General features: G+C 42.9%; 1 protein-coding gene across 2 annotated transcripts in view; it reads left to right on the top strand.

Annotated features, from left to right (window-relative positions):
* The window catches only part of LOC100864608 (protein trachealess), a 114420-nt gene extending 91291 nt beyond the window's left edge, over window positions 1–23129 (top strand). For both annotated transcript variants that reach the window (XM_086907551.1, XM_086907550.1), the window contains 10 exons: window positions 10115–10353; window positions 14676–14752; window positions 15242–15331; window positions 17998–18187; window positions 18442–18563; window positions 18790–18983; window positions 19147–19253; window positions 19353–19500; window positions 19597–19721; window positions 19868–23129. In XM_086907551.1, coding sequence (XP_086763677.1) covers window positions 10115–10353; window positions 14676–14752; window positions 15242–15331; window positions 17998–18187; window positions 18442–18563; window positions 18790–18983; window positions 19147–19253; window positions 19353–19500; window positions 19597–19721; window positions 19868–21150 — 2575 coding nt within the window. In that variant the 3' untranslated portion in view covers window positions 21151–23129. The remainder of the gene's footprint in view (window positions 1–10114; window positions 10354–14675; window positions 14753–15241; window positions 15332–17997; window positions 18188–18441; window positions 18564–18789; window positions 18984–19146; window positions 19254–19352; window positions 19501–19596; window positions 19722–19867) is intronic.
* The last annotated feature ends 14 nt before the right edge of the window (window positions 23130–23143 follow it).

Genomic DNA, 23143 nt, shown 5'->3' on the forward strand with positions numbered 1-23143 from the left:
AGATAAACGAGACAATGGAATACGGTACCGGTAAATCCAGTTTTCACTTCGATTAAACGGAATTGCATAACTCTCCTCCGCCATTTGTTCGTGTTGCGCGAACAGAGATCTTCCCCTCGACGCCCTCGATGTACTCGATTTCTGCCCGCCCTTCGAATTTTCGCCTCGATCGAAACCGTGTTGCTAGATTTATTTCCCTGGCGAATCGTGGGGCCAAGGTTGTCGGAGAAAATTTACGATTCTCGGTTGTAATCGATGATGAGCCTCGAACACGTTCGCGCAGTTTTACCGCGCGTCCATCCTTCTTCTCTTCTATTCTGATCGTACAGAAGAAACTTCTATCGAACGCGAAAGTTCGAAATTTCGAATTCGGAATTTTTATTCCTCGAATATCGATTTTCCTCGAAAACTCTGTCGAAAAATTCCAATAAGACCGTTCTCGCGAATTTTTCCCATTCGTTCATATGTATTGTAAAATTGTATCTCTCTCTCTCTCTGGAAAAAGAAAAAAAGAAAAATAAATAAATTAACTTAAATTAATAACGAGGTTCCGGAAAGAAAGCGTCGTATTAACATAATTTCACCGATATGCTACAACGATGCTCGGTCACCGTTGTGTAAAGGCAGGTTACATAATTGGCAGGTTATTAGGAGCGGGCAAGTCATCCTTCTTCCCCGCTTCTTCTCCGTACAAATGGCGTAATGATATCTCTCACGCATGGAACACGGCCTCCCGATTCCTCGACATTTGTTTCGGATTAAGGAACACGGTGTTCAGAAAATTGGGAAATTACAGGCCGCGGGTTGTTCAAACGGGACACGGAAGGATGATTAATTAAGATCGAACGGTGGATATGGATATACGGTGAAAGAAGACGCCGATTATGTTTCGTGCGTACGAACGATTGTAATATGAAGCTTTACGAGGCTGTAAAGTGGCCCGAAAGTATAAAGCTGCTTCTTTTCCTTTTTTTTTTTTTTTTTTTTTCCTTTTTCGCCGATCGAGATGATATGATTTTATAGGATAATATCCGTTCCTCTCGCGTTCTTCCTTTCCGCGCCGCCATTATCGAGTCGATAATTCAATCGTCTAATTCTACCGTGTATAAATTCACCGTTCTCGCGATATTTATTCGTACAAATATTTGGAAAACAACGTCTCTTTGCGCTTTTTCTTTAATCATTTTATCATTTTATCCAATAGAATCGTACTATCGAAATGACGTTATTCATCACAAATTCATTCGCTTTTCCAAAGACTTATCCTCTCGTTTTCTCTTTTCTCCTTTCGATCATCCCTCGAATCTCTCGGAACTTGAAAAATTCAACCCTTCCTCCTCGTTTACTCAAACTCGCGATCACCCCTTGGAATCGTCGAAGCGATTCTCTTGGAATCTTTATCTTTTCTTTTTTTTTCGACTCGTGGAAGGAAAGAACGACGCGATCCAGGTAGATTCTTTCCTCGAAGGAAGAATTGGCGAGGAGATCCCTCGGAAAAATAGCCCAGTCCCAGGAGAGCTCTGTCACACCGAGTGGATAATGGGAATTGTGACAGAGGGTTGAAGGGTGGTGGATGTGGTGGTGGTGGTAAACCGATGGTACTACAGATGAGTACGTCACGCGAAGGCAGTAAACCCGATACGATTAGAGAGGAACGCTGATGCTGACGGGGCATCCGGGGGAGCCGTCAACGCTCTCGCTATTTTCAACCTCCCCCCGCCATACCCTCTTTCCATTATTCCTTTCCTTCAGTTTGGAAGCAAGTTGGCGAAAGCTCGGAAACGTTGTGATCGCGCGGTGTTACCACGCCACGAGAAGGGGATAGAAAAACCGGGGTCGAGACGATTGGTCCTCGAAACGTGGTGGGACGCTGGCTCGATTGGAAGCGGCGAGATTTGAAAATTGGCGGAGCTCGTTGAAGGGGAACGGTTTTTAACGATTGTTGGATCCTCGAGTCGTTGTAGCGAACGGCAAGCAAGATCGAAGCGATAGAAATTGTGATTTTCATTGGACGATTAGCGGTTCGATTAAAATTCGTGATTGTTTCGTCCGACTACGTACGGCCACGTTCCACTTTCGTGTCGGATCCAGAGCTTCTCCGGAGTGTTCGAGTTTAATTAGGAATAATCGTCCTGTGTGTTAATTATTGGGATATTCCCTTGAAATTTTAAAAGGTTATTATCGATCGATCGATATCGAGGTTGTTATTATTACGTTGTTATCGAGGATGGTTATCGAATGAAAGCGTATTAGGACAAAGATCAGTGACCGCGAGTTGTGTCTGGGTTTGGCGAGGGTGTTGCCGTTACGGGCCTCACGTTCCCGGAAGTGGGGACATGAGAATGTCCGGATGCAAGTTGCGAACGTGAGACCCCTAGGAGACTAGACTCCAGCTCACCTCGTGCGTCAAATCGACGATGATTATTCGAGACAGGAAGTGAAACGCTTCGATTTCTCTTCTTTTCCCGTTAAATAAGAATCTTTCGTATAAGAAACGGCAAACGGGCCCTCGAATAATTCACACATCCTCGCCAATGCGTCAAAATTCTAAACTGACGCTCGAAGATTCTCGAGTAAAAGGGGGCGGGGATGTAGTTTCTCGAGTGATTTGGAAAAATTTGGGGGCGGGGGGAAAGAAGGTCGACATTTTCGGCAAAATCGTGGACGAGGAAAGGCTCGGATGAAAGGGGACGAGGATGGAGTTTTCGGAGGTCAGTACCGGGAGCGATTAAGTATATCGAGCGTGGTGGCAGTATGGAAAATGCAAAAGGGGCTCTTCCGGCGCGGAGGGAAGCTACGCTCCGTCCGAAAGTCGTACGAGAGTACGTTTACCGAAAGTTCTCAGGCTCGACCTCCGCCCGTGCGCATCGGGAACCACATCACGTAGACTTTAAGCCCTCCCTTATCTGCGCGTCATCAAGAACCAACTTCCCTCTGTCTCTCTATCCGGCCTCTCTCCGTCTCCCTCGCGTGTACACGCGCGCACATCCACGTCCCCGCTCTCTCTCTCTCTCTCTACACGCGTGTACACGCTTTTTCTGTCTTTCGTACATACACCGTGCCCTCTCCCGATTTCTTTCCTTATCTTTTCGTTTCTTCTTCTTTTTTCCCCCTCCTTTCTTTCTTTTTCGACCGTCTCGGTGCACGATGCGCGCGACCCCTCCGTGATTTACATCGCCGGATGTGCCGGGATAATTTAGTGGTTATCGTATTGTCTCTTCTCGTCCACTCCCCCTCGACTCGTCCCTTCCGCGCGTTTTCTCCACGATGATCACCACGGTGGTGGTGGTGGAGGAGGACGAAGGTTTCCCGAAAAAGCGCACGTTGCGGCGGAAAGAGAGCTCGTCGTCGTGGCTGATTTCGGTGGGCAGATTAGGTGGGCGGCTGGACGATGTTCGTTTCTGGAAGGGAAAAATCAAGATAATTTTCTGGAAAATTGGTCGTCGCGTTCCTCCTCCCTTTAACGGAGTAATATAAAAGCAAACGATTTGAAAATCGTTTGAACTGCAAGTAGAGAAGAAGTAAGAAACGGAGGGGAGATTTGATTTTTGAGAGGGAAGAGAATCGTAACTCTTAGGTCGGGATCCACGCGAAGGGAGCCTCGAAACGAATGAAAAGCTCACGCAAGCCGGCGAAAATTTTCTCTCGTTATCGAGGCGGCCACCGGAAATGACATTTTCTCTGGGCGGAATGGTAGGAAAGGGGGCATCATCCGATAGCCGAAAGGGCCGCGAAAGAAAATTATGTGGAAACCGGAGCCGTAACATTAGGAGCATTGTATTGTAGCGTTGAGGCTACGACTCCCGCGGGAGAGGGTAAGGGAGTTTTGGTCCTTCTCCAGCTCACGTTCGTTCCTCCATATCGGCGCACACTTGGCCCGGGACACACGGACGCGAGGAGAAGGGGGAGGGGGGGAGGGAAGCGCGGACGGGATTGGGACGTGCCCTCAGGTGGTGTTTCGGACCGGCAAAATGAATTGTTTAATTGAATTAGCCCACGTACTCGGCCTACCGAGTCATAATTCCCCCGGTGCCTGCTAATTGCCGCCTCTTTTCCAACGTTATTGCGTATCGAAACATGGGCTTCCTTATCGAACCACACCCGGATCGATTCGTCATAATTTCCTCTATTCTCGTCTTAATTGTCGCCTCTTTTCCAACGATCGTATCGAAACGAGTTTCCTTTATTCATGGATCTCCTCGAACCTCTCTTTGAAAATCTTTTCTTTAATCGAATCTTAACTGTCGCCTCTTTTCCAACGTTATTGCGTGTCGAAACGGTATAATTGAAATTGTATTCGATCGACGAATTGAAAATTTGGAAATCTTTCAGAATTTAGAATTATTGCGATTATCTAGAGAATCGGCTCTAAAAGCCGGTTTCCTCGGTTGTGGAGGTTTAGTTTTTAGTTTGGAGTTAGACGAGTATTTATTAAACGAAGTGAATTCGAAACAGTGATATTCCGGATGCATCCGGAAGCTTTTCGATCTCGGAATATTCCGTGTCCGACCAACGTCGAACCGTTCCACTTAAAGCAGCCACCGAGCGATACAACCATCTCCCTCCATCTCTTTCGGCCGTATTCTCCCGCTGTGGCAACGCGTCGACCGTTCCTTGCCTTCCCCCCTATTAACATACGCAACGCGGTATAATTCTAATGTTGACCTTTGAGCGGATGATCCATCAATAATTCCGCGGCAACGAGGAATCGGCGGCGGAGAGAAAATCCAGCGGCGCCTCGATCGAAAGGATCCGGCCACGATAACCTCGTCAAGGCCCGCTGTTGAATTATTGATGGCCGGCACTTAGCACGGCCGAACGCGAGGATTCTTATGTGTCCGAGCCGCGTTTCTTTCCCACCCTTACGGACGATACGGATATAGCAGCTCGGGAGGGTTGGTGGAACGCGTTGCCTCCACGTCCCATGGGATCCGCGAGAGCCCTTTGCCCCGGCTGCCGCCCAATTTCAACAAATTTGACCGAAAGTTCCTTGTAATTTTATTTTCGCACTTGTGCAGACACGTCGCTGCCACCTTCTCTCTCTCTCTCTCTCCATACCTCTGGGGAGAGACGGACCACCCTTATCATTCCCCTCCCCCCTTACGTTCCCTTTATCTTTGCACAATCAGCAACGCCTCTGATCGTTCCGTCACCGACCTCGTCCTCGACCATCCGTCCATCTTTCCACGAGGATTCGTTGCGTTCATAAGCGAGGCGAGTCATTTTTTTTTAGAAAATACGTGGTAGTAGCAGGAGGTATCGGTCGATATCTAGGAATTATTTTTCGACCTGGAGTCGTTACGTTTATCGTATCGTATCGGCGGTGAAGTATTTTTCGTTCGCGCCCGTCTCGATGCGACGTGTATCGATCGGCCGGCTGCTTTCGCAAAAGGTATCGTTCATTTCGTTGCATTAGCACACAACGAGGAGCGATTAAGGCTAGGTAGGATTTTTTTGCAATTCGAATGCGGCGAACATAGTTGCCTTGCAAGGTGTTAGAGAAGTAGTAGATACTACGTTTAAGACGAATTTCAAATATAAAATAAGTACGCAGTTTTCAAGGATGATTCACGGTTAACGTGACGCGACATTCCGACGAACGACGCATCGCGATCGCGCGAATCGCACAGGATGATTTGCATGATTCGAGACTGAAACTATTTTATATATATATATATATATATACATTTTGATCGGTTCCGAGATCAATTTCGAAACTTGTTTCTAAAGATGGTGGAAGATGGTGGAATCGAAAAGGATGGAAATACGTACGGATTTTAATTGTAACCGTTCTCATCTCCACTTTCCAATTGATTATTAAACTCGTGGAGAATTTCTCCTCTATGTACGCAATTAGGCGTACAATTACCACGCGATTACCACGTGATTGCTATGCAACACATGCATCCGTTCGCGATGAACAGACGTCTGACCATATATATTATAGCGTTTCACCTGGGAACCGAAGAAAAAGTAACCTATATTTTTATTTATTTGACCGCATCGACCACGGGTTTTTTTTTTCTTTTTTTTATTTTATATTCCTCTTATTCCCTTCCGTTCCGAGCATCTTCTTCTTCTTCTTCTTCTTCTTCTTCTTCTTCCACGAAATATCATATTATTAAAACTACCTCGTAAATTTCTTTTTTCGTACAGTTTATGATCGATGTATCGTGCGAGACGCGAATCTCGAGCCAACTTTTTTATCCACCGAGCATCCTTTCTTTCTTTTCGAATCTTCGTTCACTTCTTCAAATCGCGATCAAACGCTTGTTCGTTTCAATGATCGAAAAGAAAAAAAAAAACTTGGAAAAACTTGGTTTCCCGTAACTGCTGTGTTCTTCGTTCGCTCGCTCGCTCGCTCGCTCGATAAAAAAGAAAAATAAATGGAAAACTGGCATATTTGGCCGAGGTAATTGGTTAAAATTTACACAATGGGGACACGATTTTCCCCGGTGGAAAATTCAGAACGCGGAGGGATCGGATCCGTCGGGGAACCACCGTTTGACGTAATTCACGACGGGCTGCCCGCATTTTAGTAAGCATCGTTGCATACGGTCCCGTATGCGATGCACGTAGCACGCTCGTTTCTGCATTCGCCGTCGTAAAAAAGTCGGAGCGCGCGACCGTGTACCTATCCCAAATTCCAACGGAACCCTTGAACCGATACCGAGCCGTAAAAAAAAAAAAGAAAGAAAAAAAAAAAAAAGGAAAAAATATGCAAAATATTCCTTACCCGTTCGTTTATCGCTCGTCAGACATTTGTCGTCCGATAATAAAAAGAGACAAAATCCTCTGTTTTCCGTCGATATTCGTAAAAATTCGACTCGAAATTTTTTTCACGCAACAACAGACCCGAGAGTTTAAAACTCGATTTCCAAACGATTTCGAAATGTTGGAGGCGTGCAAGATTCGATTACTTCCTACCTCAGACCCATAATAATCCAATCTCGGTTTAAAAATTACGAGCAGCAACAACGATTCGCCTCGTTAATGCGTCGAGGACAGGTGAATTGGAATCCTCCTCCCCGATCGATCCACCCCGGTTTAGAAGAACCGCTTTAACACTCTTTAACTCTCGCCATACTTTTTCATTCCAAACTCCATCCTCCAACCCCCTTCTTTGTTCCGAGAAGAAAACTTCGACCCGCCCTCTTCTCAAACTTTAAATTACCAAAGCAAAGTAGCCGGCCCCCTCTAACGAGAGAATGAACGCGAGCATCGATGGCAAATGAAATTTCCCACCCACTCCCCAACTCGCGCTCCTCGTCCGTCGCGTCGGTTTCGTGATTGTCCCCGCGGGACCAAGCGAAACGGGAAGGAAGGAAGGAAGGAAGAAGCGTGTTGTTCTCGAGCGTTGGTCTCTTCGGTGGCGGGACGCTTGTAAAATGCGAAAACAAGACGGTTTTGACCGTCGAACGGCGGTCGCTTTTTCCCTCGTTCCCCCCTCCCCCCTCCTCCCTCCTCTTTACGACTTTTCACCGTGGCGGGTGTTGTAATGGGGGCGACGTCGTGTTCCGGATGGCGGTCGCGCGATCAACGAGAAAAGGGGTAGGGATCGTTTTACAGCCGTTAAGCGCGATAGCGGCCTAATAAAAATCCCATCTTGTTCTTAACCCTTTCCGACTCTTGGCTAAATGGCGCGTTTAATTCGCGGATTCTTCTTTCGAACCGCGTTTCGAAATCGTTCCTCGAGGGATTTTTAATAATCGAGGAAGGGATAAAGAAGTTTTTATCCTCCGACGAGGTCGAGGTTCGATTCGTCCGTGTCGTCAAGGTGTCGTCGAGTCTATTTATTCCGTCCAATTTTAGCTCAGGTTGGCGCGTATCGGTTTTGCGTAATGGAAAAACTCTAATGGAGAGAAGGCCTGTTGATATATTCGATTTCTATGTGTGTCAAGGATTGGTTGTTAAGGATCATTCAAGGCTCTCGAATCGGATTACCGCCCCATGTTTAATTCATTCAACCGCCTCGTGAAATTATGAAATATCGCGTTTTGACCAGTTTCACACCTGCGTGCGCGCGATCAAACTGCCACGGACTGTGTGACCCCCTTCTCTTTTCTTTTCTTCTTCTTTTAATCGAAATAATTTCATCCACAACATCGCAATACCGATTCAACCCTTGGAAAGATCACCGTCCGCGTGGATGGGATCAATGTTTGGCGAATGGAAGGCGAGGTCGATCGGTCAGGACCAATTCCTCCGGTTGATAAAAGGTTAACGGCCGTGGGGTGTAGAGGGAGGAACGGGTTTCGAATAATGCGGATTACGTTCCCATTGGTCAACGTTTAATGTTTAAATGCAAAACCGGAATCGAGGGGCCGTCCACGGGGCGTGGTTAATGTTACGTCGACATTCACCCAGATACATTCGGCTGGCGTGTCAGCAAACACAGGCATGATAGCGTTTTGAATAATGTATGCCGGCCGAGCGGGTGGCCGCTTTTGCCGCGCGTTTGCGATCTACGATCGTGGCCGCCACGCCTATGGATCCTCGCCTATCCATCGTCCTCGGTTAATCGTTTATTTTGTCGCTTATTTCGAATTGGGCAGCGAGAGACAAACTTCTCGTACGAGTAAATTTATTCCCGTGGAGGGTGACGAACAGGGTGAGAATACTCGAGGAGGAGAAACGTCAATCGCCGTCAATTCCACATCTTTCAAAGTTCTTTGTTTTCAACCCTTTGCACTCCATACGATTTCCCGCACAAATTAATCGCGTATAATTTAATGCGCTAAAGAAAGAAGAAGATTTGGATGGAATATTAAAAATCTATATTGTTGTTTCGTGATGATGCATCCTCGGTTTTTCAGGACGATGAAATCTTACGATCTCTTAAAACCGTCCACTATTCTTATTTTTCATCCTCTTATCTCTATTTTCATCGCTATCCTCCTTCTCTCTATTCGTCAATTTCGTTACTTAATAACGAGAAATCAAGCTCGTCTTCGCTCGAGCTAATTTCATTATCGTCTTCCACAAAATTCGGAAACTTTAAAAATAATATTTCTATCGCCACGACTAGTCGAGCTCGGACTAAAATGTAGCTCGATCCGCGATCTAATTTCAGAAAAAAAAAAAAATCCAACCATTCGATATTATTCTACGCTTTGTAAGATTATAATATATTGTCGCGCTTCGAATCGAGTCACTTGCAGCGCAAAGGGTTAAAAAACATAAGGGTTGAAAAACATCGGTCGCTGGATGTTGCTCGATTGACCGAGTGCTTTGTGTCTTGGGGAGAAGAACGATGGATTTTAATTTTTGAAAAGATTTGAAGACGAAGACTTCTCAAGATCGTAATCAAACGTTCCGATACGAATTTTATGCTTCAAGTTTGAAAGGTTGGAGCCTGGATCAAGTTAACCGTGGAGAAAAAACAGTCGAAAAGGAACAGTACGGGGTGCTACGTACGCTCTGGGTCAATAGCTGTAACGCGATTCCGGCACAGCGGTTAATTCGTTACTGGCATATCAAATGCGCGAGTCCTTGCGGAAGGATTACGCGAAACGAATATCTTATGGCAGCCAACAAATATGTAATTGAATTTCGGACGAGAATCGAGGATGGCGCGTGAATGGTTACACGATTTGTCGTAAAAAAAAAAAAAAGTTGTAAAAACAAACCGCGTTATCGTATTCCTTTTGCGTCATCGATCGCGGCTAAATAAAAGAAAACGAAAGCTGAATAAAAAAGAAGACATTTTTATTTATATATCGCTTGCCAAATTTTAATAAACCCTCTCGAACGATTACAAGGATTGTTTTAACTCTCTTCAACTTGGTATATCGAAACAAATTGATATTTAATTTCAAAGATCGTTAAAAATATGAGAATATGAATAACCGTTGATCATCGTCCAATTCCATCTCGAATGTGAGATCGAGATTCACTCGTCGAATTCTCTCCCCTTCTACGTTCTTATACGTCGTATATACGAAGGGTTATACGTTTTGACACGATTGAAAAAATTGTGATAAAAAGGAAGGGAGGGAAATAAATGAACGAACAAATAAATAAAATAAAAAAAAAAAAAAAAACTAGATTTATCCGCGCCACGAGATTCCTGCCCGTCTAACCTTCTCTCGTTCCTCTTCTCTGCCTGTTACAGTATCCTCGAGCTGCGCAAGGAGAAGAGCAGGGACGCTGCCAGGTCTCGAAGGGGGAAAGAGAACTTCGAGTTCTACGAGTTAGCGAAAATGTTGCCATTACCGGCGGCTATTACCTCCCAGTTGGACAAAGCCTCTATAATAAGGCTAACCATCTCGTACCTCAAACTTCGGGAGTTCTCGGGCCACGGAGACCCGCCATGGAATCGGGATGGGCCACCGCCAAATAAATCTGGCAAAGGTAAGGGGATCGTCGTTAACGCCGTCGCTTTCTTTCTTCCCTCGTTTTAATCCTCCACCGATATGTTTGAAAAATCACGATTGCATCGTAGATATCATAGATAGAGAGTCATCTCTCATTTCGAGAAGAATAGAGATTCGATCCAAAAGGAAATATTTAGCAACGTGATCCTTTTTCTAAATTCGTGTCACGGACTGGAACTTGATTAAATATTATCGACTGCTCGGTGAACAGGAAGAAACGCGATCGTTGTCCCTGAAAAAAAAAAAAGAGAAAAAAAAAATGTATATTCCTTCGACCCCTCTTCTCTAGAAGAGCTGTGGAAACAACGATCGGACCTCCCCCGCTTATTAGAAAATGTATCTGCTCGTGATATCTGCTGATGGATCAGTATTTAACCCCGGTAAGGGGAGCCGATTCTGAAAGATCGACGAGCGTGTAGCGAATCGTTCGGAGTCTTTCCGACTGAAGAATCGGTGATTTGTTGCAAAAAATATTCTTTCCCTATTTTTTTTTTTTTTTTCATATTTGTAATTTAGAATTCTTCGTCGAATCAAACAAATTCTCTTTCAAGACGCAACCTGACACAAAATAAGAACTATCCACTGCGAAGTAATCTAATCAGAAGAAACGGGAGAGGAATCCGAGAATGGTCGCAAATTAATTGCAATGGTGTCCTCGTTTTCGTGGGCCGATCGTGATAAAGAGGGTGAGAGGGGAGGGTGGTGGAGGTTGAATCTCGATGGAAATTCACGGTACACCGGTATCGAATTAACCGGACAAAGGTTCTTCTTAAGAATTCGCGGGCCTGCAATAGATGGAGGGCCGCGATATCCTTTATAACTGGAGAGTGACCACGCAGCCGGCACACACAAGATTCCCAGATACATAGTAATAGAGAATTGTCGGCTATAATCGAACGATAGCATCGCCATTGCTTTCCTTCATTTTCGTGGTTCATTTAACCGAAATGAAAGTGGCGCGGACCGTCTTTTCGACGGGATGAAAACAAGATTCATCCCTTTCGATCGATCCCTTTCGAAATTTCCAAAGTATAACTTTACGCCCGTCGCAAATACAATTAATCGTAAAAGCAATCTCGAAATTTCTCGTAAACGATATTCATATGTGATCGTCGATATATCGTGTCGACTCGCGGATCAATCACCTCTCGAGATCATCGAGATCGCAATTCCAACAATTTTCTCCGAAAGAAAAAAAAACCCACTCGGCCAATCATAATCCCCAGGATGATCCCCTTTTCCTATCAACCCTTCGTTTCCTCGTTACGCGCAACCCTCCGCTCTCTCGAAGATTCCTCCTCCGTAAGAAAATCCGCGTGTTGCAACGAGGCGGAACACGGGAAATAAGGTGGTCGATAGAATTCACTTATTCATCCTCGCTAGTTTCGGTGAATCGCACGAGGGGGAGGGGGGTGGCTTGGTTGAGTTAATATTTGTCGTGGCGCGGGAAGAGGGACAAAATGAAAGGAGAGGGAGGGAGAAGATGGCTGGTTGTACATATAAAGCGGGCACACATAAAGGCTTAGGTGGGTGCACCACTACCTACATGGAAATCTAATCACGGCAACCCCTGCGTGGGCCTCGCGTTACCAACCGCCAATGTAACTAAACTAACGAAATTGAGTTAGGCACCGTCCGCACATCGCTGCCGCAGCTCCTCGTCAAACTAAATCCACCGCGGCCGGTTTTCCACCCTCGTCCCCGCATGTCACTGGCACACAACTGCGCTAACCAGAGACCTCTCGACTTAACGAAGTAAAATGCGTTAAAGATTTCCAGACACGTCGATTGATTTTTATTTTCTTTTCTTTCCCCATTCTTTCTTCTCCTACTGTTCTTCTCCTCTTCCTTCTTCTTCCTCCGTTTCTTTTCAAGCAAGTTTGGCTTTTTTTTATTTGTATAATTTTTTACATCTCTTGCTTCTTTCCTTTCGATCATTTCTTTCTCCGAGGCTTTATTTCAATGCGTTTTTTTTATTACGATTTGTTAAGTAGATTTGTAGCTTGTCGCATGTGAAACGATGTATTCCATAGTTTTGGCAATTTTAAACAATAACAAACAACTGTGGATGTGTAATTTCACTTAGAAACTTGAAACGGGTCCATCGTTTCGAGTAATAGCAGCCCGAAGTTGGCAAAGCGATCTAAATTGGCGGAATGCATTCCAAACAGCGTGCGTTTTAGATAGCAGAGATGCAATTCCAACCCCCCTAAGAAAACTATTTCGATTCACTTTCTTTTCACTCCCTGAATAGAAATCTCCATTCGAAAGATTGGATACAATTATTTTGTCGCGTTGTTTCGTGCAATAATAAATTTCGATCTGGCCGTCGTTCGTTCGTCGCCGCCGCGAAAAAATAACGCATTACCAAAGTTGATCTTCGCTAAATTGATCGCACGCGGATATTTTTCCATCATCCCCAAGGAAATATCTGCGAGGGGCAATCGAGGAAAATTTTCCCTTGGATACTTGTCAAAATATTGTGATGGCCAGGTACTTCCATTCGGAAATTTGATTCTATTTCATCGAATTTCATAAAAACAACTATTTCTAAGTGAAATAAAAAAAAAAAAAAGAACTATAATACGTAATAAATACGGAAAATTCGTACTATTCGTAGAATTCTTCAAACATGTTCTTCCTTTCTTTCGTTCATTTCTATTCTCTTCTATCTAAACTCGTATGAAATTATATTACCAACAAAAATATTTCTTGTCTCGATAAAACTGCTAATTTCCATCTATTCCTCCCTTCTTATCGAACGATTCCCTCATAAAAAGATCAAGAATTTGAGGTTAACTCTTTGTTCGATCCACTTCCAACCTAAAATCACAATAAAATTTACCAATTCTCGTTACACAACAACGAATCCGTCCACTTCTCATCGAGCAACTCTCAAATTCCCTTTCCCTTCGAAAAAAAATTCCACGTTTTCGTGCATCATCGATGCGAGCTCGATCGGTAATCCTCGATCGGTAAAAGTTTAATCATCCGTATTCACGGATCGTCGTCACGAAACGGAACGAAATACATTGGATGCCGGTCGTGGAAGAAACCGCTTTCGTCGTGTACATAGGCGAAAGTCCGGCCGGATTATTCGGGGATCCGGGTCCGAGATATCGAGACGAAGTTGTTGACCGAATGGCGAAAGCCAGAGGCTGATCAATCCGGCCAGTTAGCCGGCCACTTCGACCTCGTTCCTGGTCCGTAGGGCTTAGCAGATTAAGCGGTTCGCGCCGAGTTTGATCGAGTCTTCTAAGTCTTTCATTACGACGTCCCCGAAGAGAAGGGTGTGGGTTGGTTTATTATTACGGGCAAGGAGCAGGAACGTCTTGTTTGTTAACAGAGGGGAAGAGAGAGAGAGAGAGAGAGAGGAAGACGCGAAGGGGTCACACCGGTGGCATGGTTAGCAGGCTATCTTGCTGTAGGGAGTTGAAGAGTTGGGGAATGAGTCACAATGGTCAGAATAAACTGGAGGTAGCCCACCACGATCGGTGAATGTCAATCAATCGAGGATGGACAAACGTCTTTATTAACTCTTTGCTCCCGCCCTTCGAGGGAGGAATTGTTGTCTGTAGGGGACGAGATGGGTTGACAGATTTTGGTTAAGTTAAAGTGGTTTAAATTATTGGAAATCGAGACGTTTCGAAAAAGAATTTAAGCACCCTTATCGGTGGTATTCAAGTATTTCAAATCTTTACAAATTTTTTGAAAATCCATGAGGAATCTTGGTGATCATTCCGAGATGAATGATTTTTCTCTGTATAAATTTCTTGTATAAATGACAGAATTGGTTGAGAACTAAGTCAAAAAGTGTTTTACACAATTTTGTAAAATCCTTGTTCAAAGATTTTACGAGAAATTTTGCTTCCGTATCGTTTCGCTTAACACGAAATGAGATTAATAACACAATTTCTCGTAGAGGAATCTTTAACGATGAGGTAATTGTTTATTAGATTGACGTGATTTCCTTCTTTTAACGAAATTTGTGTCAGAAATGGGTGATCGAGAGAAACCACCACGGAATGTTGATTTATCGAGTTCCGTTTGTTCATTACTATTCATCGTTGGCGATATGCACGGCAATATGCAACTTTGATGCCATCCGACGAATACAAATCTATCTTTTTAACACGCGTTATAAGCTACGCGATAACTATGGATCTGTCATATTCTTTACGGAAGCGTCTAAACTTAACCACGATGAAAAACAGAATGTTAAATATCCCTTTGAACCGAGCCCATTCAAATGGATGATGGATCATCGCCTTCAATAACGCGCCACGTTTCTGATTCCAGGCGCGAATCGAGTTAGGTCATCGGCATCCGCTGCGATGGACCACTTCGACGTACATCAGGGTACTCATATTCTTCAGGTAAGCGTGACAATTTCAAATCTTCTTCTCTTTTCGAAAATCGCGTATCTAAAAAAAAAAAAAAAAAAAAAGAATTATTAATCGATCTATCTTAGATTAGATTAGAAAATAGGAAAAATTCTAAAGAATAAAATTCAAGAGGAATTTCCTTCGATATTTTCTTCAATATTTTCGTTTCGAATTACTCGTATTAGTATCAGAATCGTTTTGAAATATATTAAAAGAAAAGAGAAAAACGTAAAGAAAACGTACTAAATTGCAACGGCAAAAAGTCGCAACGAAAAGATGAAATTGCGACAAGGATTCGAACGCAGCATTCCGGAAACTGACAGCGGGAGGGGAGGATCTGGAAGTGATCACCGGGATGCTACGTTCGGTCCCGGGAACAACAAAGAGAGAAACGAAAGAAAAAGCCGGAAAGAATTGCGGAGAGAAAGAAAAAGAAAAAGATAGGTGGAAGAACGATTGCTCCCATATTTTCCGTTTCAGTCGCTGGACGGGTTCGCGATGGCGGTCGCCGCTGATGGACGGTTCCTGTACATATCCGAGACCGTCTCAATTTACCTTGGACTCTCACAGGTGAGTGTGTAGTACAACCTCGCGTTTCTATACGTTCCCTTACGAATCGTCGTTCGTAAGCGTGTGCGACTCGTTCTCCGGGATGTTGATGGAACCTGGGCTGTAGGCAGAGGGGGAGGTTGGGGGGTGAAAGAGAAGCACAAGTCTAGGGGGTGAAGGGAAGGAGAAATACAGAAGACGAAGGAAGGAAGGAAGGAAGGAAGGAGGAAGGCAGGGCGTGGAGGAGATAGGTGGTGGTGGTGCGCGGGGGTGGGTGAAATGAAGCGGAAGACATATAAGACACAGGCATGCACGTGAGGCTGGCACGTACACGCGCGAGCCGGAAGGGCAAAGATAGCACAGCGTGGAGGGAACCGTGGAAAAAGGAGAAGCTGGATGAAGAAGAAAGAAGGGGGTGAGGAGGCAAGGTGGCCACGGTGGCGAACGGTGAAAAGAAGAGAAGAGAGACGAGGAGGAGGAGGAGGAGGAAAGGGAAAAGAAGCGACTAGGTAGTAGCATGGCTGGGAAAAGAGGAGGTGGATAAGGACGAAAAAAAAAAAGTTAGAGGGAGAGAGGAGGGAGGTCAAGGGAGGAAAAGAGGAGAAGGTTGTATGAGTTGGCGGCCATACTGGCTGGCACCAAGCATGACATAGACGAGGGAAGGATGGGTGGTGGTTGGGGGCGGGGGTGGTCGCATGCGGCTCACGTAGCCTCTGCACGGCGGCGTGTTCGCCATTCCTAATGCTGCCCGTGAAGGTAGATGGAGAAAAGAGAGAGAGAGAGAGAGAGGCGCACAGCTAGACTGGGAAGGGAGTGTAGAACGGAGAAACGGAGAAACAGAGATGGACAGAGAGACGGACGAAAGGAGAGAGAGAGAGAGAGAGAGAGAGAGAGAGGTGGAAGGAGGAGTAGAGAGGGGAAAGAGGGAGGGAGGAAGAGGAGGTGTACGGGAGGTGACCGGTGTACCAGAGCTCGGCGGTTCTGCGAGACTCGTGGAGAGCAATCAATAGGGTGTTTCGGGGATTCGGGAAACCGGCGCCGACGTTGCCACAAACATGGCCGCCGGCAACCCCTCCGTGTTCCGGAGGTATGTATTTCGAGAGGAGAACAACGGAATATACGTATTATAACGCGAAGACGTGGAAATCATCGAAGTTTCGTCGAAGCTGAATGAATTGGAATCATTCCCCTTTTTTTTTAAATAGTCCTTCCTTCGATTCGAGTCCGCATCCCCTAGCGAGGGATGGGATATATATATATAGTTTAGCGGCATTCCGATTGCGTTAACGATTTCTAAGTCTCGTTGGTGAAGTTGATTCTTAATAGGTTCCTTCTCCTCCCTCTCCCCCTCTCCCTTCTCTCCTTCTCCTCTCTGTTTGTTGGGTTACGAGGGTACCTACTACTACTACTACTACTACTGGCTTTAGTATTATTATTATTCTGTCGGCAAGTTCGATTGAAATTAAAGTTTCCGTGCCCGATGAAATTGACTCCCTCTCTTCCTACCTTTCCGTCTTTCTCCGTTGGTCGAGAGAGAGCCTCCCCCGATGGAAAACCGTGCCCCTCTGAGCTAGTAATCTACTTCGCGGGATTTACATACTCTTACGTGCTTTGTCTTTGAGCGAGTTCTTGGAATCTTGGGATCGAAGGGTAAATCGACGTGTTAGGATTATCGACGAGTGTGTATACATTTGAATAATTGTACGAATAAATGTTATCGAAGGAATTTTCTTTCTCCGGTATTTTAAACAACGTCATTTTGTTGGTAAAAATCTTGTGATCTTGTGAATGATAGACACGTTTATTTTCTAGTGAAAAGGGGAAATTGTTATGTATTTCCGTTGTTGCCTACCATTTATCAATATTCCGTTCTCGCTGTACCGCAAAGTTTTACTAATAGAATTTCAGTTTCAAACGTGTTTTGTATTTTTCGTAAATTCGTATAAAAAATACCGCTTTCGTTTAAAAAAGAAAAAAAAAATAGATATATTTGTGAAAAATTCTTTAGAAAATACCTTTAAACGTAAATAAACGTAATATATATAAATTAATTCGAGAATCGTTTAAAAATAGATAAGAAATAATTTCGATAAAAGTTCCATTCTATTGAATAGTATCGAGAAATCGATATTGAATAATGATATCTTTTAGATATCAATTAGAGATACCAATTTGATCAAATTCTCCATACCTTCGAATTGATATCGGTAAAACATTTAACAATAAGAAGAATTCTCGATTATTGTAAAAAGGAAACTAACCTTAAAATGCTACTTCCATCGAACGAAAGAATGTCGTTTCGGTCACGTCGAAGCAGTTTTTCCTAGAAACTATCATATTAAGAGCCACAGAGTTTCCCTGCAATGAAGTCGCCACGAGAAAGCTGTTCCTCGACTGCAGTTTTTTTCTCTAATTAAGTCACCTTTCCATAACTTGTCAAGTAAATTACGATATTTAAACGCACGTGCTTCTTCGAAGACTTACATTTTTATCGTACTTCAAATTCTTCTTCTTCAAAAAAAAAAGAAAAAAAATCCTTATTGAATTAATTCGTCAATCCTTGCGAGCGTATTCTCCAACTAAAGAAAATATTAATAAAAAAAAAAAAAAAAAAAAATACTGGAAAAATATTTTTAAGCGTACTTTCGAAAAGACGTTGAATCGAAGAAGATTTTCCCGAATTCCAGGTAGAGATGACGGGTTCAAGCGTTTTCGATTACGTTCATCAGCAAGACCACGCGGAAGTAGCGGAACAATTGGGCCTCGGTTTGACATCGAGCACCTCTTCCGGCCCACATTCATCCAGCTCTGGCCTAGCATCGCCGAGTAGCGCGGCATCCGAAGAGCATGGATCTTCCTCCACAGCGAATCCCGACGGTAAATTTCTACGTCTTTTGTTTCAACGATGCGTCTCGTCCCATCGTGATCGTTCGTCGATAAATTTGAAACAAAAAATAGTTAACGAATCTTGTTGAATAGATTGTGAATTCTTCGTGTGACGTAAAGAATGAAGATCTCGCAAAGAAATGTCTGTTCCTTGTTTAAACAATCTCTCTTTTTTTTTTTTTTTTTTTTTATAATATCGAAACTAACAATTTAGTCATAATTTGTATTTGCATTATCATTTATAGTATCCTCGGTAATGTCGTTATCAGCGAATAATCTCTACAAAGGATACGACAGAGCGTTCTGCGTCCGGATGAAATCCACTCTAACGAAAAGGGGATGTCATTTTAAATCTTCTGGTTATAGGGTGTGTATTCTTTCTCCTCGTATTTTTGAAACAATTTTTCGCTGAAAATAATTAAAGTAATTAAAGTTTAAGAATCTTCCGAACGAATGAGAGCATCATCGGTTTATCATAATTTATATATTCAATAGAATCCTATCAATTTTCAGTTCAATCGATTTAACGTTTCGTAAATCAATCGCGTTCAATTAACGAAACCAGAGATGTTAATAAATGATTATGAATTCAGGTCGTGTTGCTACTGTGCCGTTTGAGACCGCAGTATACGTTTAGCCATACAAGAAAGTCCGCGCCACCGTTAATAGGCATGGTTGGCCTGGCGATCGCACTTCCTCCGCCAAGTGTGCACGAAATTCGCCTCGAAACCGACATGTTCGTCACGCGGATCAACTTCGATTTTCGGATAGCACACTGTGAGCCAAGGTGAGCACCGTGAATATCAATTATTACGTCTATGGAATAATTTGAACAACTGTTCATAAGATTTCTACATACTTTTATATATACCAAGTATTATAACAAGTAATTTTATATTTATTTCTTTCTTTCTTTTTTTTTTTTTTTTTTTTTATATGTCAATTTATAGGGTATCCGAATTATTAGATTATACAGCGGACGAATTGACGGGGAAGAATTTGTATACGTTGTGCCATGGAGAAGATGCGAATCGTCTTCGAAAGTCTCACATCGACCGTGAGTATATTTTTATCGATATTTAATTAAATCGATGAAATTTATAAATTGTAAAATATCTCCCGTTATCCTGATTTCAATTTGTTTAACTTGTTTCAGTGATTCACAAGGGACAAGTATTGACGCATTATTACAGGTTGATGAACAAAAGTGGAGGATATACGTGGCTACAAACGTGCGCCACGGTAGTGTGTAATTCGAAAAACGCCGAGGAACAGAATATCATTTGTGTCAATTATGTTATAAGGTACGTACTCGTAATATGCGTCATCCCTATAATTAAATGTCATGTTATATTTTAAACGAATAACAAAATTAACCATTGATTTATCATTCTTCGTAGCGGTCGTGAATACGAAAATTTAATTATGGACTGTTGTCAACTGGAGGAAGGCGTTATGGGTGTGAAACGCGAGGATGCTGCTGGAAACGATCCTGAAAATGGATCCCCCGACGCCGATAGAGGAGGTACACATCTTAACATGTTCTACTTTGCTCCAATTTTTCCTATAAAAATTATTGATATAAATAATAAATATTAATTGCTTCATCCTCGTCGATAATTCAAAAACTTTCTAATCGCTAAGGTACAATAGTGTTATAAAATATTGCAGAGGGAAGAAACCACGGTGGACCGCCGAACCAGCATCAGGAACATCCTCACAGGTCGCCGCCGGAAGATCGCGAAGATACTCGTGGCTCGGAGAGCGAGAAACGAGGGAGCCGGCATCACGACAGCATAGCCCAGCTCCAACAAGAGCCGCAGACGGCGGTAGGGAACATTAGCACGCTCGTAGTGAAATTGCGCGGGCACAAGCGGAAGTTGCACGAGGATGATAGCAGCTCGAACGAGGAAGAGGACGAGGAGGACGACTCAACGGTGAAAGTCACGAATAACGAGAGAAGCCACGCTCTAAGTCCAGCTCCATCAAACCATTCCATTTCAGGAGGTGAGCAAATACTGTGCTCGGCCAGTCCGAAATCAAGACGCGTGGAAGATAGAACGAGCAACGCCGACAGTACCGGCACCTCCGTGAAAGATCTGGAACAGGCCATGTCCAAGCATTTGCCCGTTCAGAATCTCAATAAGTCTCATTCACCGACTCTCCATCAACCGACCGATTTCAGTACGGACGCTTTGCTGAAACAACAACAACAGAGGAGTACGATACAATGGATCGGAGCGCATCACCATCTGGGACATCTAAGTCCGCAACAGTCGAGCACCGCGCCATTACCAGCATCCGCTCTTCTACGACAATTATACGCCAATAGGGAGAGCGTGATACGGGCTAATGTTCACGGAATCACGTCCAGTGGTACAACAAGAACCTCCTCTTCCGGCGGCACCTACTACGCCGGGGACACGACACCTAGTGGTCCTTTGCCTACTCCACCTGGCTCCGAAGGATCGAGTACCTACGGTGAACACCAATTCGTGTTAGCAACGCACAATCAAAAAAGTTCGAGTGGAACTAGTTGTGCCGATGCGTTTACCAGCTTGGTTTCCTCTTATTCCACCGCCAGCGGTTACACGGTTGATTATCATTCGGCGATGACTCCACCGTCATCCGTTTCACCGAGGGACAAACAGCAACAACAGCAGCAACAACAACTCCATCCGGTGAACGTGATAAGCAGCTACGAGGGTTCATCGGCCTACACTGACCCCGTGCTACGCCACCAATACGAGCCAGCGCAACCATTGCCTTTGAAGCCTCAAGTATATTCGGCTGCCGTTCATCCTAGCGCGTTGGACGCTGCCGCGGCTTACGCCTCGGCTGGTTTGAGCGAGCAAGCGCAATTTTACCATCATCCGGCCGCTGGAGCTGGTTTCCACATTTACCATCCGACGAACAAATCGACGACAAACGGTTGGTATAGTTCGACGTCCTAGTGGCGTGCGCCAGCACGCGAGAGACGTGTACTTAAGTAACTGAAAATTCTGAGCCCAAAGTCCCCCCCCCCCCACATGCATATCAGTGATATCATATTCACCTCGGCATCTCTGTACACCGATTTTTCCTCTCGTTTCCCCTCTCTCCTTTCATATATATATATTCGTTCATTTCCTTTCTTCCCGTTTATCCCTGTTTCGCTTTTGTTACAAGTTCATCGTTTCTGTCCTCCTCCAAGGATAGTTTTTTTTTTTATTTCGCTTCATTTTTTCTCTCCTATATCATTTTTCTCGCGATCCTAGCGATCGTGCACGCGCATCTGATGTGCCAATTGAACTGTAAAAATCGCTGCTCTCTATTCTCGACTATTGTAGAACGATTTATTGTAATATAACAGAAATAAATTATTATGTATGTTGACATTTTTGGAAGTATTTCGCGTAAGCAAATGGAAGGTAGTAGAAGTTTCTAAAAGAAAATGAAAAGGGAAAAAAAGAGAAACGAAGAAGGGAAGGGAAAAAGATATGAGATAGAGGACAAGAATATGTTCGATGCGACGCTCAAGGGGCAAAAACGGTGAATCTCGAAACGCGGTGACCAATCAAATTATATGATTAGTTGTCCCATGTAAGAACAGTGCATGTAAGAAAAGAGAAATAATAAAGATACGAAAAATGAAGGTTTATCAGCATTATTGCTGTGAAATAAACGCCGGCGTGGTTGTTAGCGATAAATTTACTCGAGAAGCCGTACTTGTCGTAAATTTTTTATACTTGTAACATTTTGTTGCGTAAATACAATGACTTTAGTGAAGTCGACAGTGCAATCGTTACACGTTTTTTAGCGTTAATTTAAGAAGGATAGAGAAGAATAATGTTTACCTTTTTGCTTATAATGTAAACGAAAGAGGCGTTGTTTCCGTACGAAAGAAAGCGAGAAAGGAAGAGTGAAAGAAAAAGAGAGTGACAGAGAAACAGAGAGAGAGTGTATATTACTTATGAAGGAAATCGCTATCTCTATTAATGTACAAAAGCATTGTTAATTATATTTTAACATTGTTAATTTATTTTATCACTTATCTTTTATCTATCATCTATTTTTATCATTTTATTATCGTTGCCACCATTATTAAATTTTTATCATTCGAATCTTCTTAGCATTAGCATTCTTGTCCACATGTTATAATACATATCAATTTGTCCGATAACGATAAATCACTGCCTTACCAATTATATAAAAAATAATTCAAACTAACGAAAATATAAATGTAAAAAATGCTTAATTTTTTTCTGAAACGAAAAAAATTGTATAAGTGTGCAACGAACGTTTATTTTTATATTATAAAAATTATAAAGTATAATGGATAAATGTTGCTAGAGATAGCGAATTCTTTCAGAGAGATTATGTTTTGTTGTAAATTGATAAATTGTTTTTGACGAGTACACGTGTAAATACAATTTTATGTGCTGTAAGATCCACCTGTTGAATATTTCTATTCATAATTTTTTGAAATATTTCTACGGAATTTTATTTTCGTTGAAGGAATATTGTAAGGCAGTGACTTAAGCATTAAAATATATGCATAACGTCTCCATCTTGATAAAAACAAAACTTTGTGATTCAGTGCAGTTCTCACCCTTGGGATTCATTAAAATTATAAGAATAAAATTATAAATTGATCAAATTTTCTTTTCGTTATGTATAACTAAACAGTATTCTCTAAAAAAAAAAAAAAAAAAAAAAAAAGAAAAAAAGAAAGTGTGACCAATTATAATTAAAGTAAATTTAAGATATCGTGCTTTGATGCTCCACAAAATTTGAATGATTTTATCATTTTACATTTTTCATTCAATTTAAAAATTAACAATATACAATATATTGTAAACATTCAAGGCAAAAAATATTTCTTAAAATCATTTTTTGTTTATATTTCTGTTCACAACTTAGGTTTTAAATATATACAAGTTATATTATTTTATTATTATTGTACTA

The sequence above is a fragment of the Apis florea genome, unplaced genomic scaffold (genome assembly GCF_048593485.1).
Source record: "Apis florea isolate Af1SG1 unplaced genomic scaffold, ASM4859348v1 contig_2897_pilon, whole genome shotgun sequence".
NCBI lineage: Eukaryota > Metazoa > Arthropoda > Insecta > Hymenoptera > Apidae > Apis > Apis florea.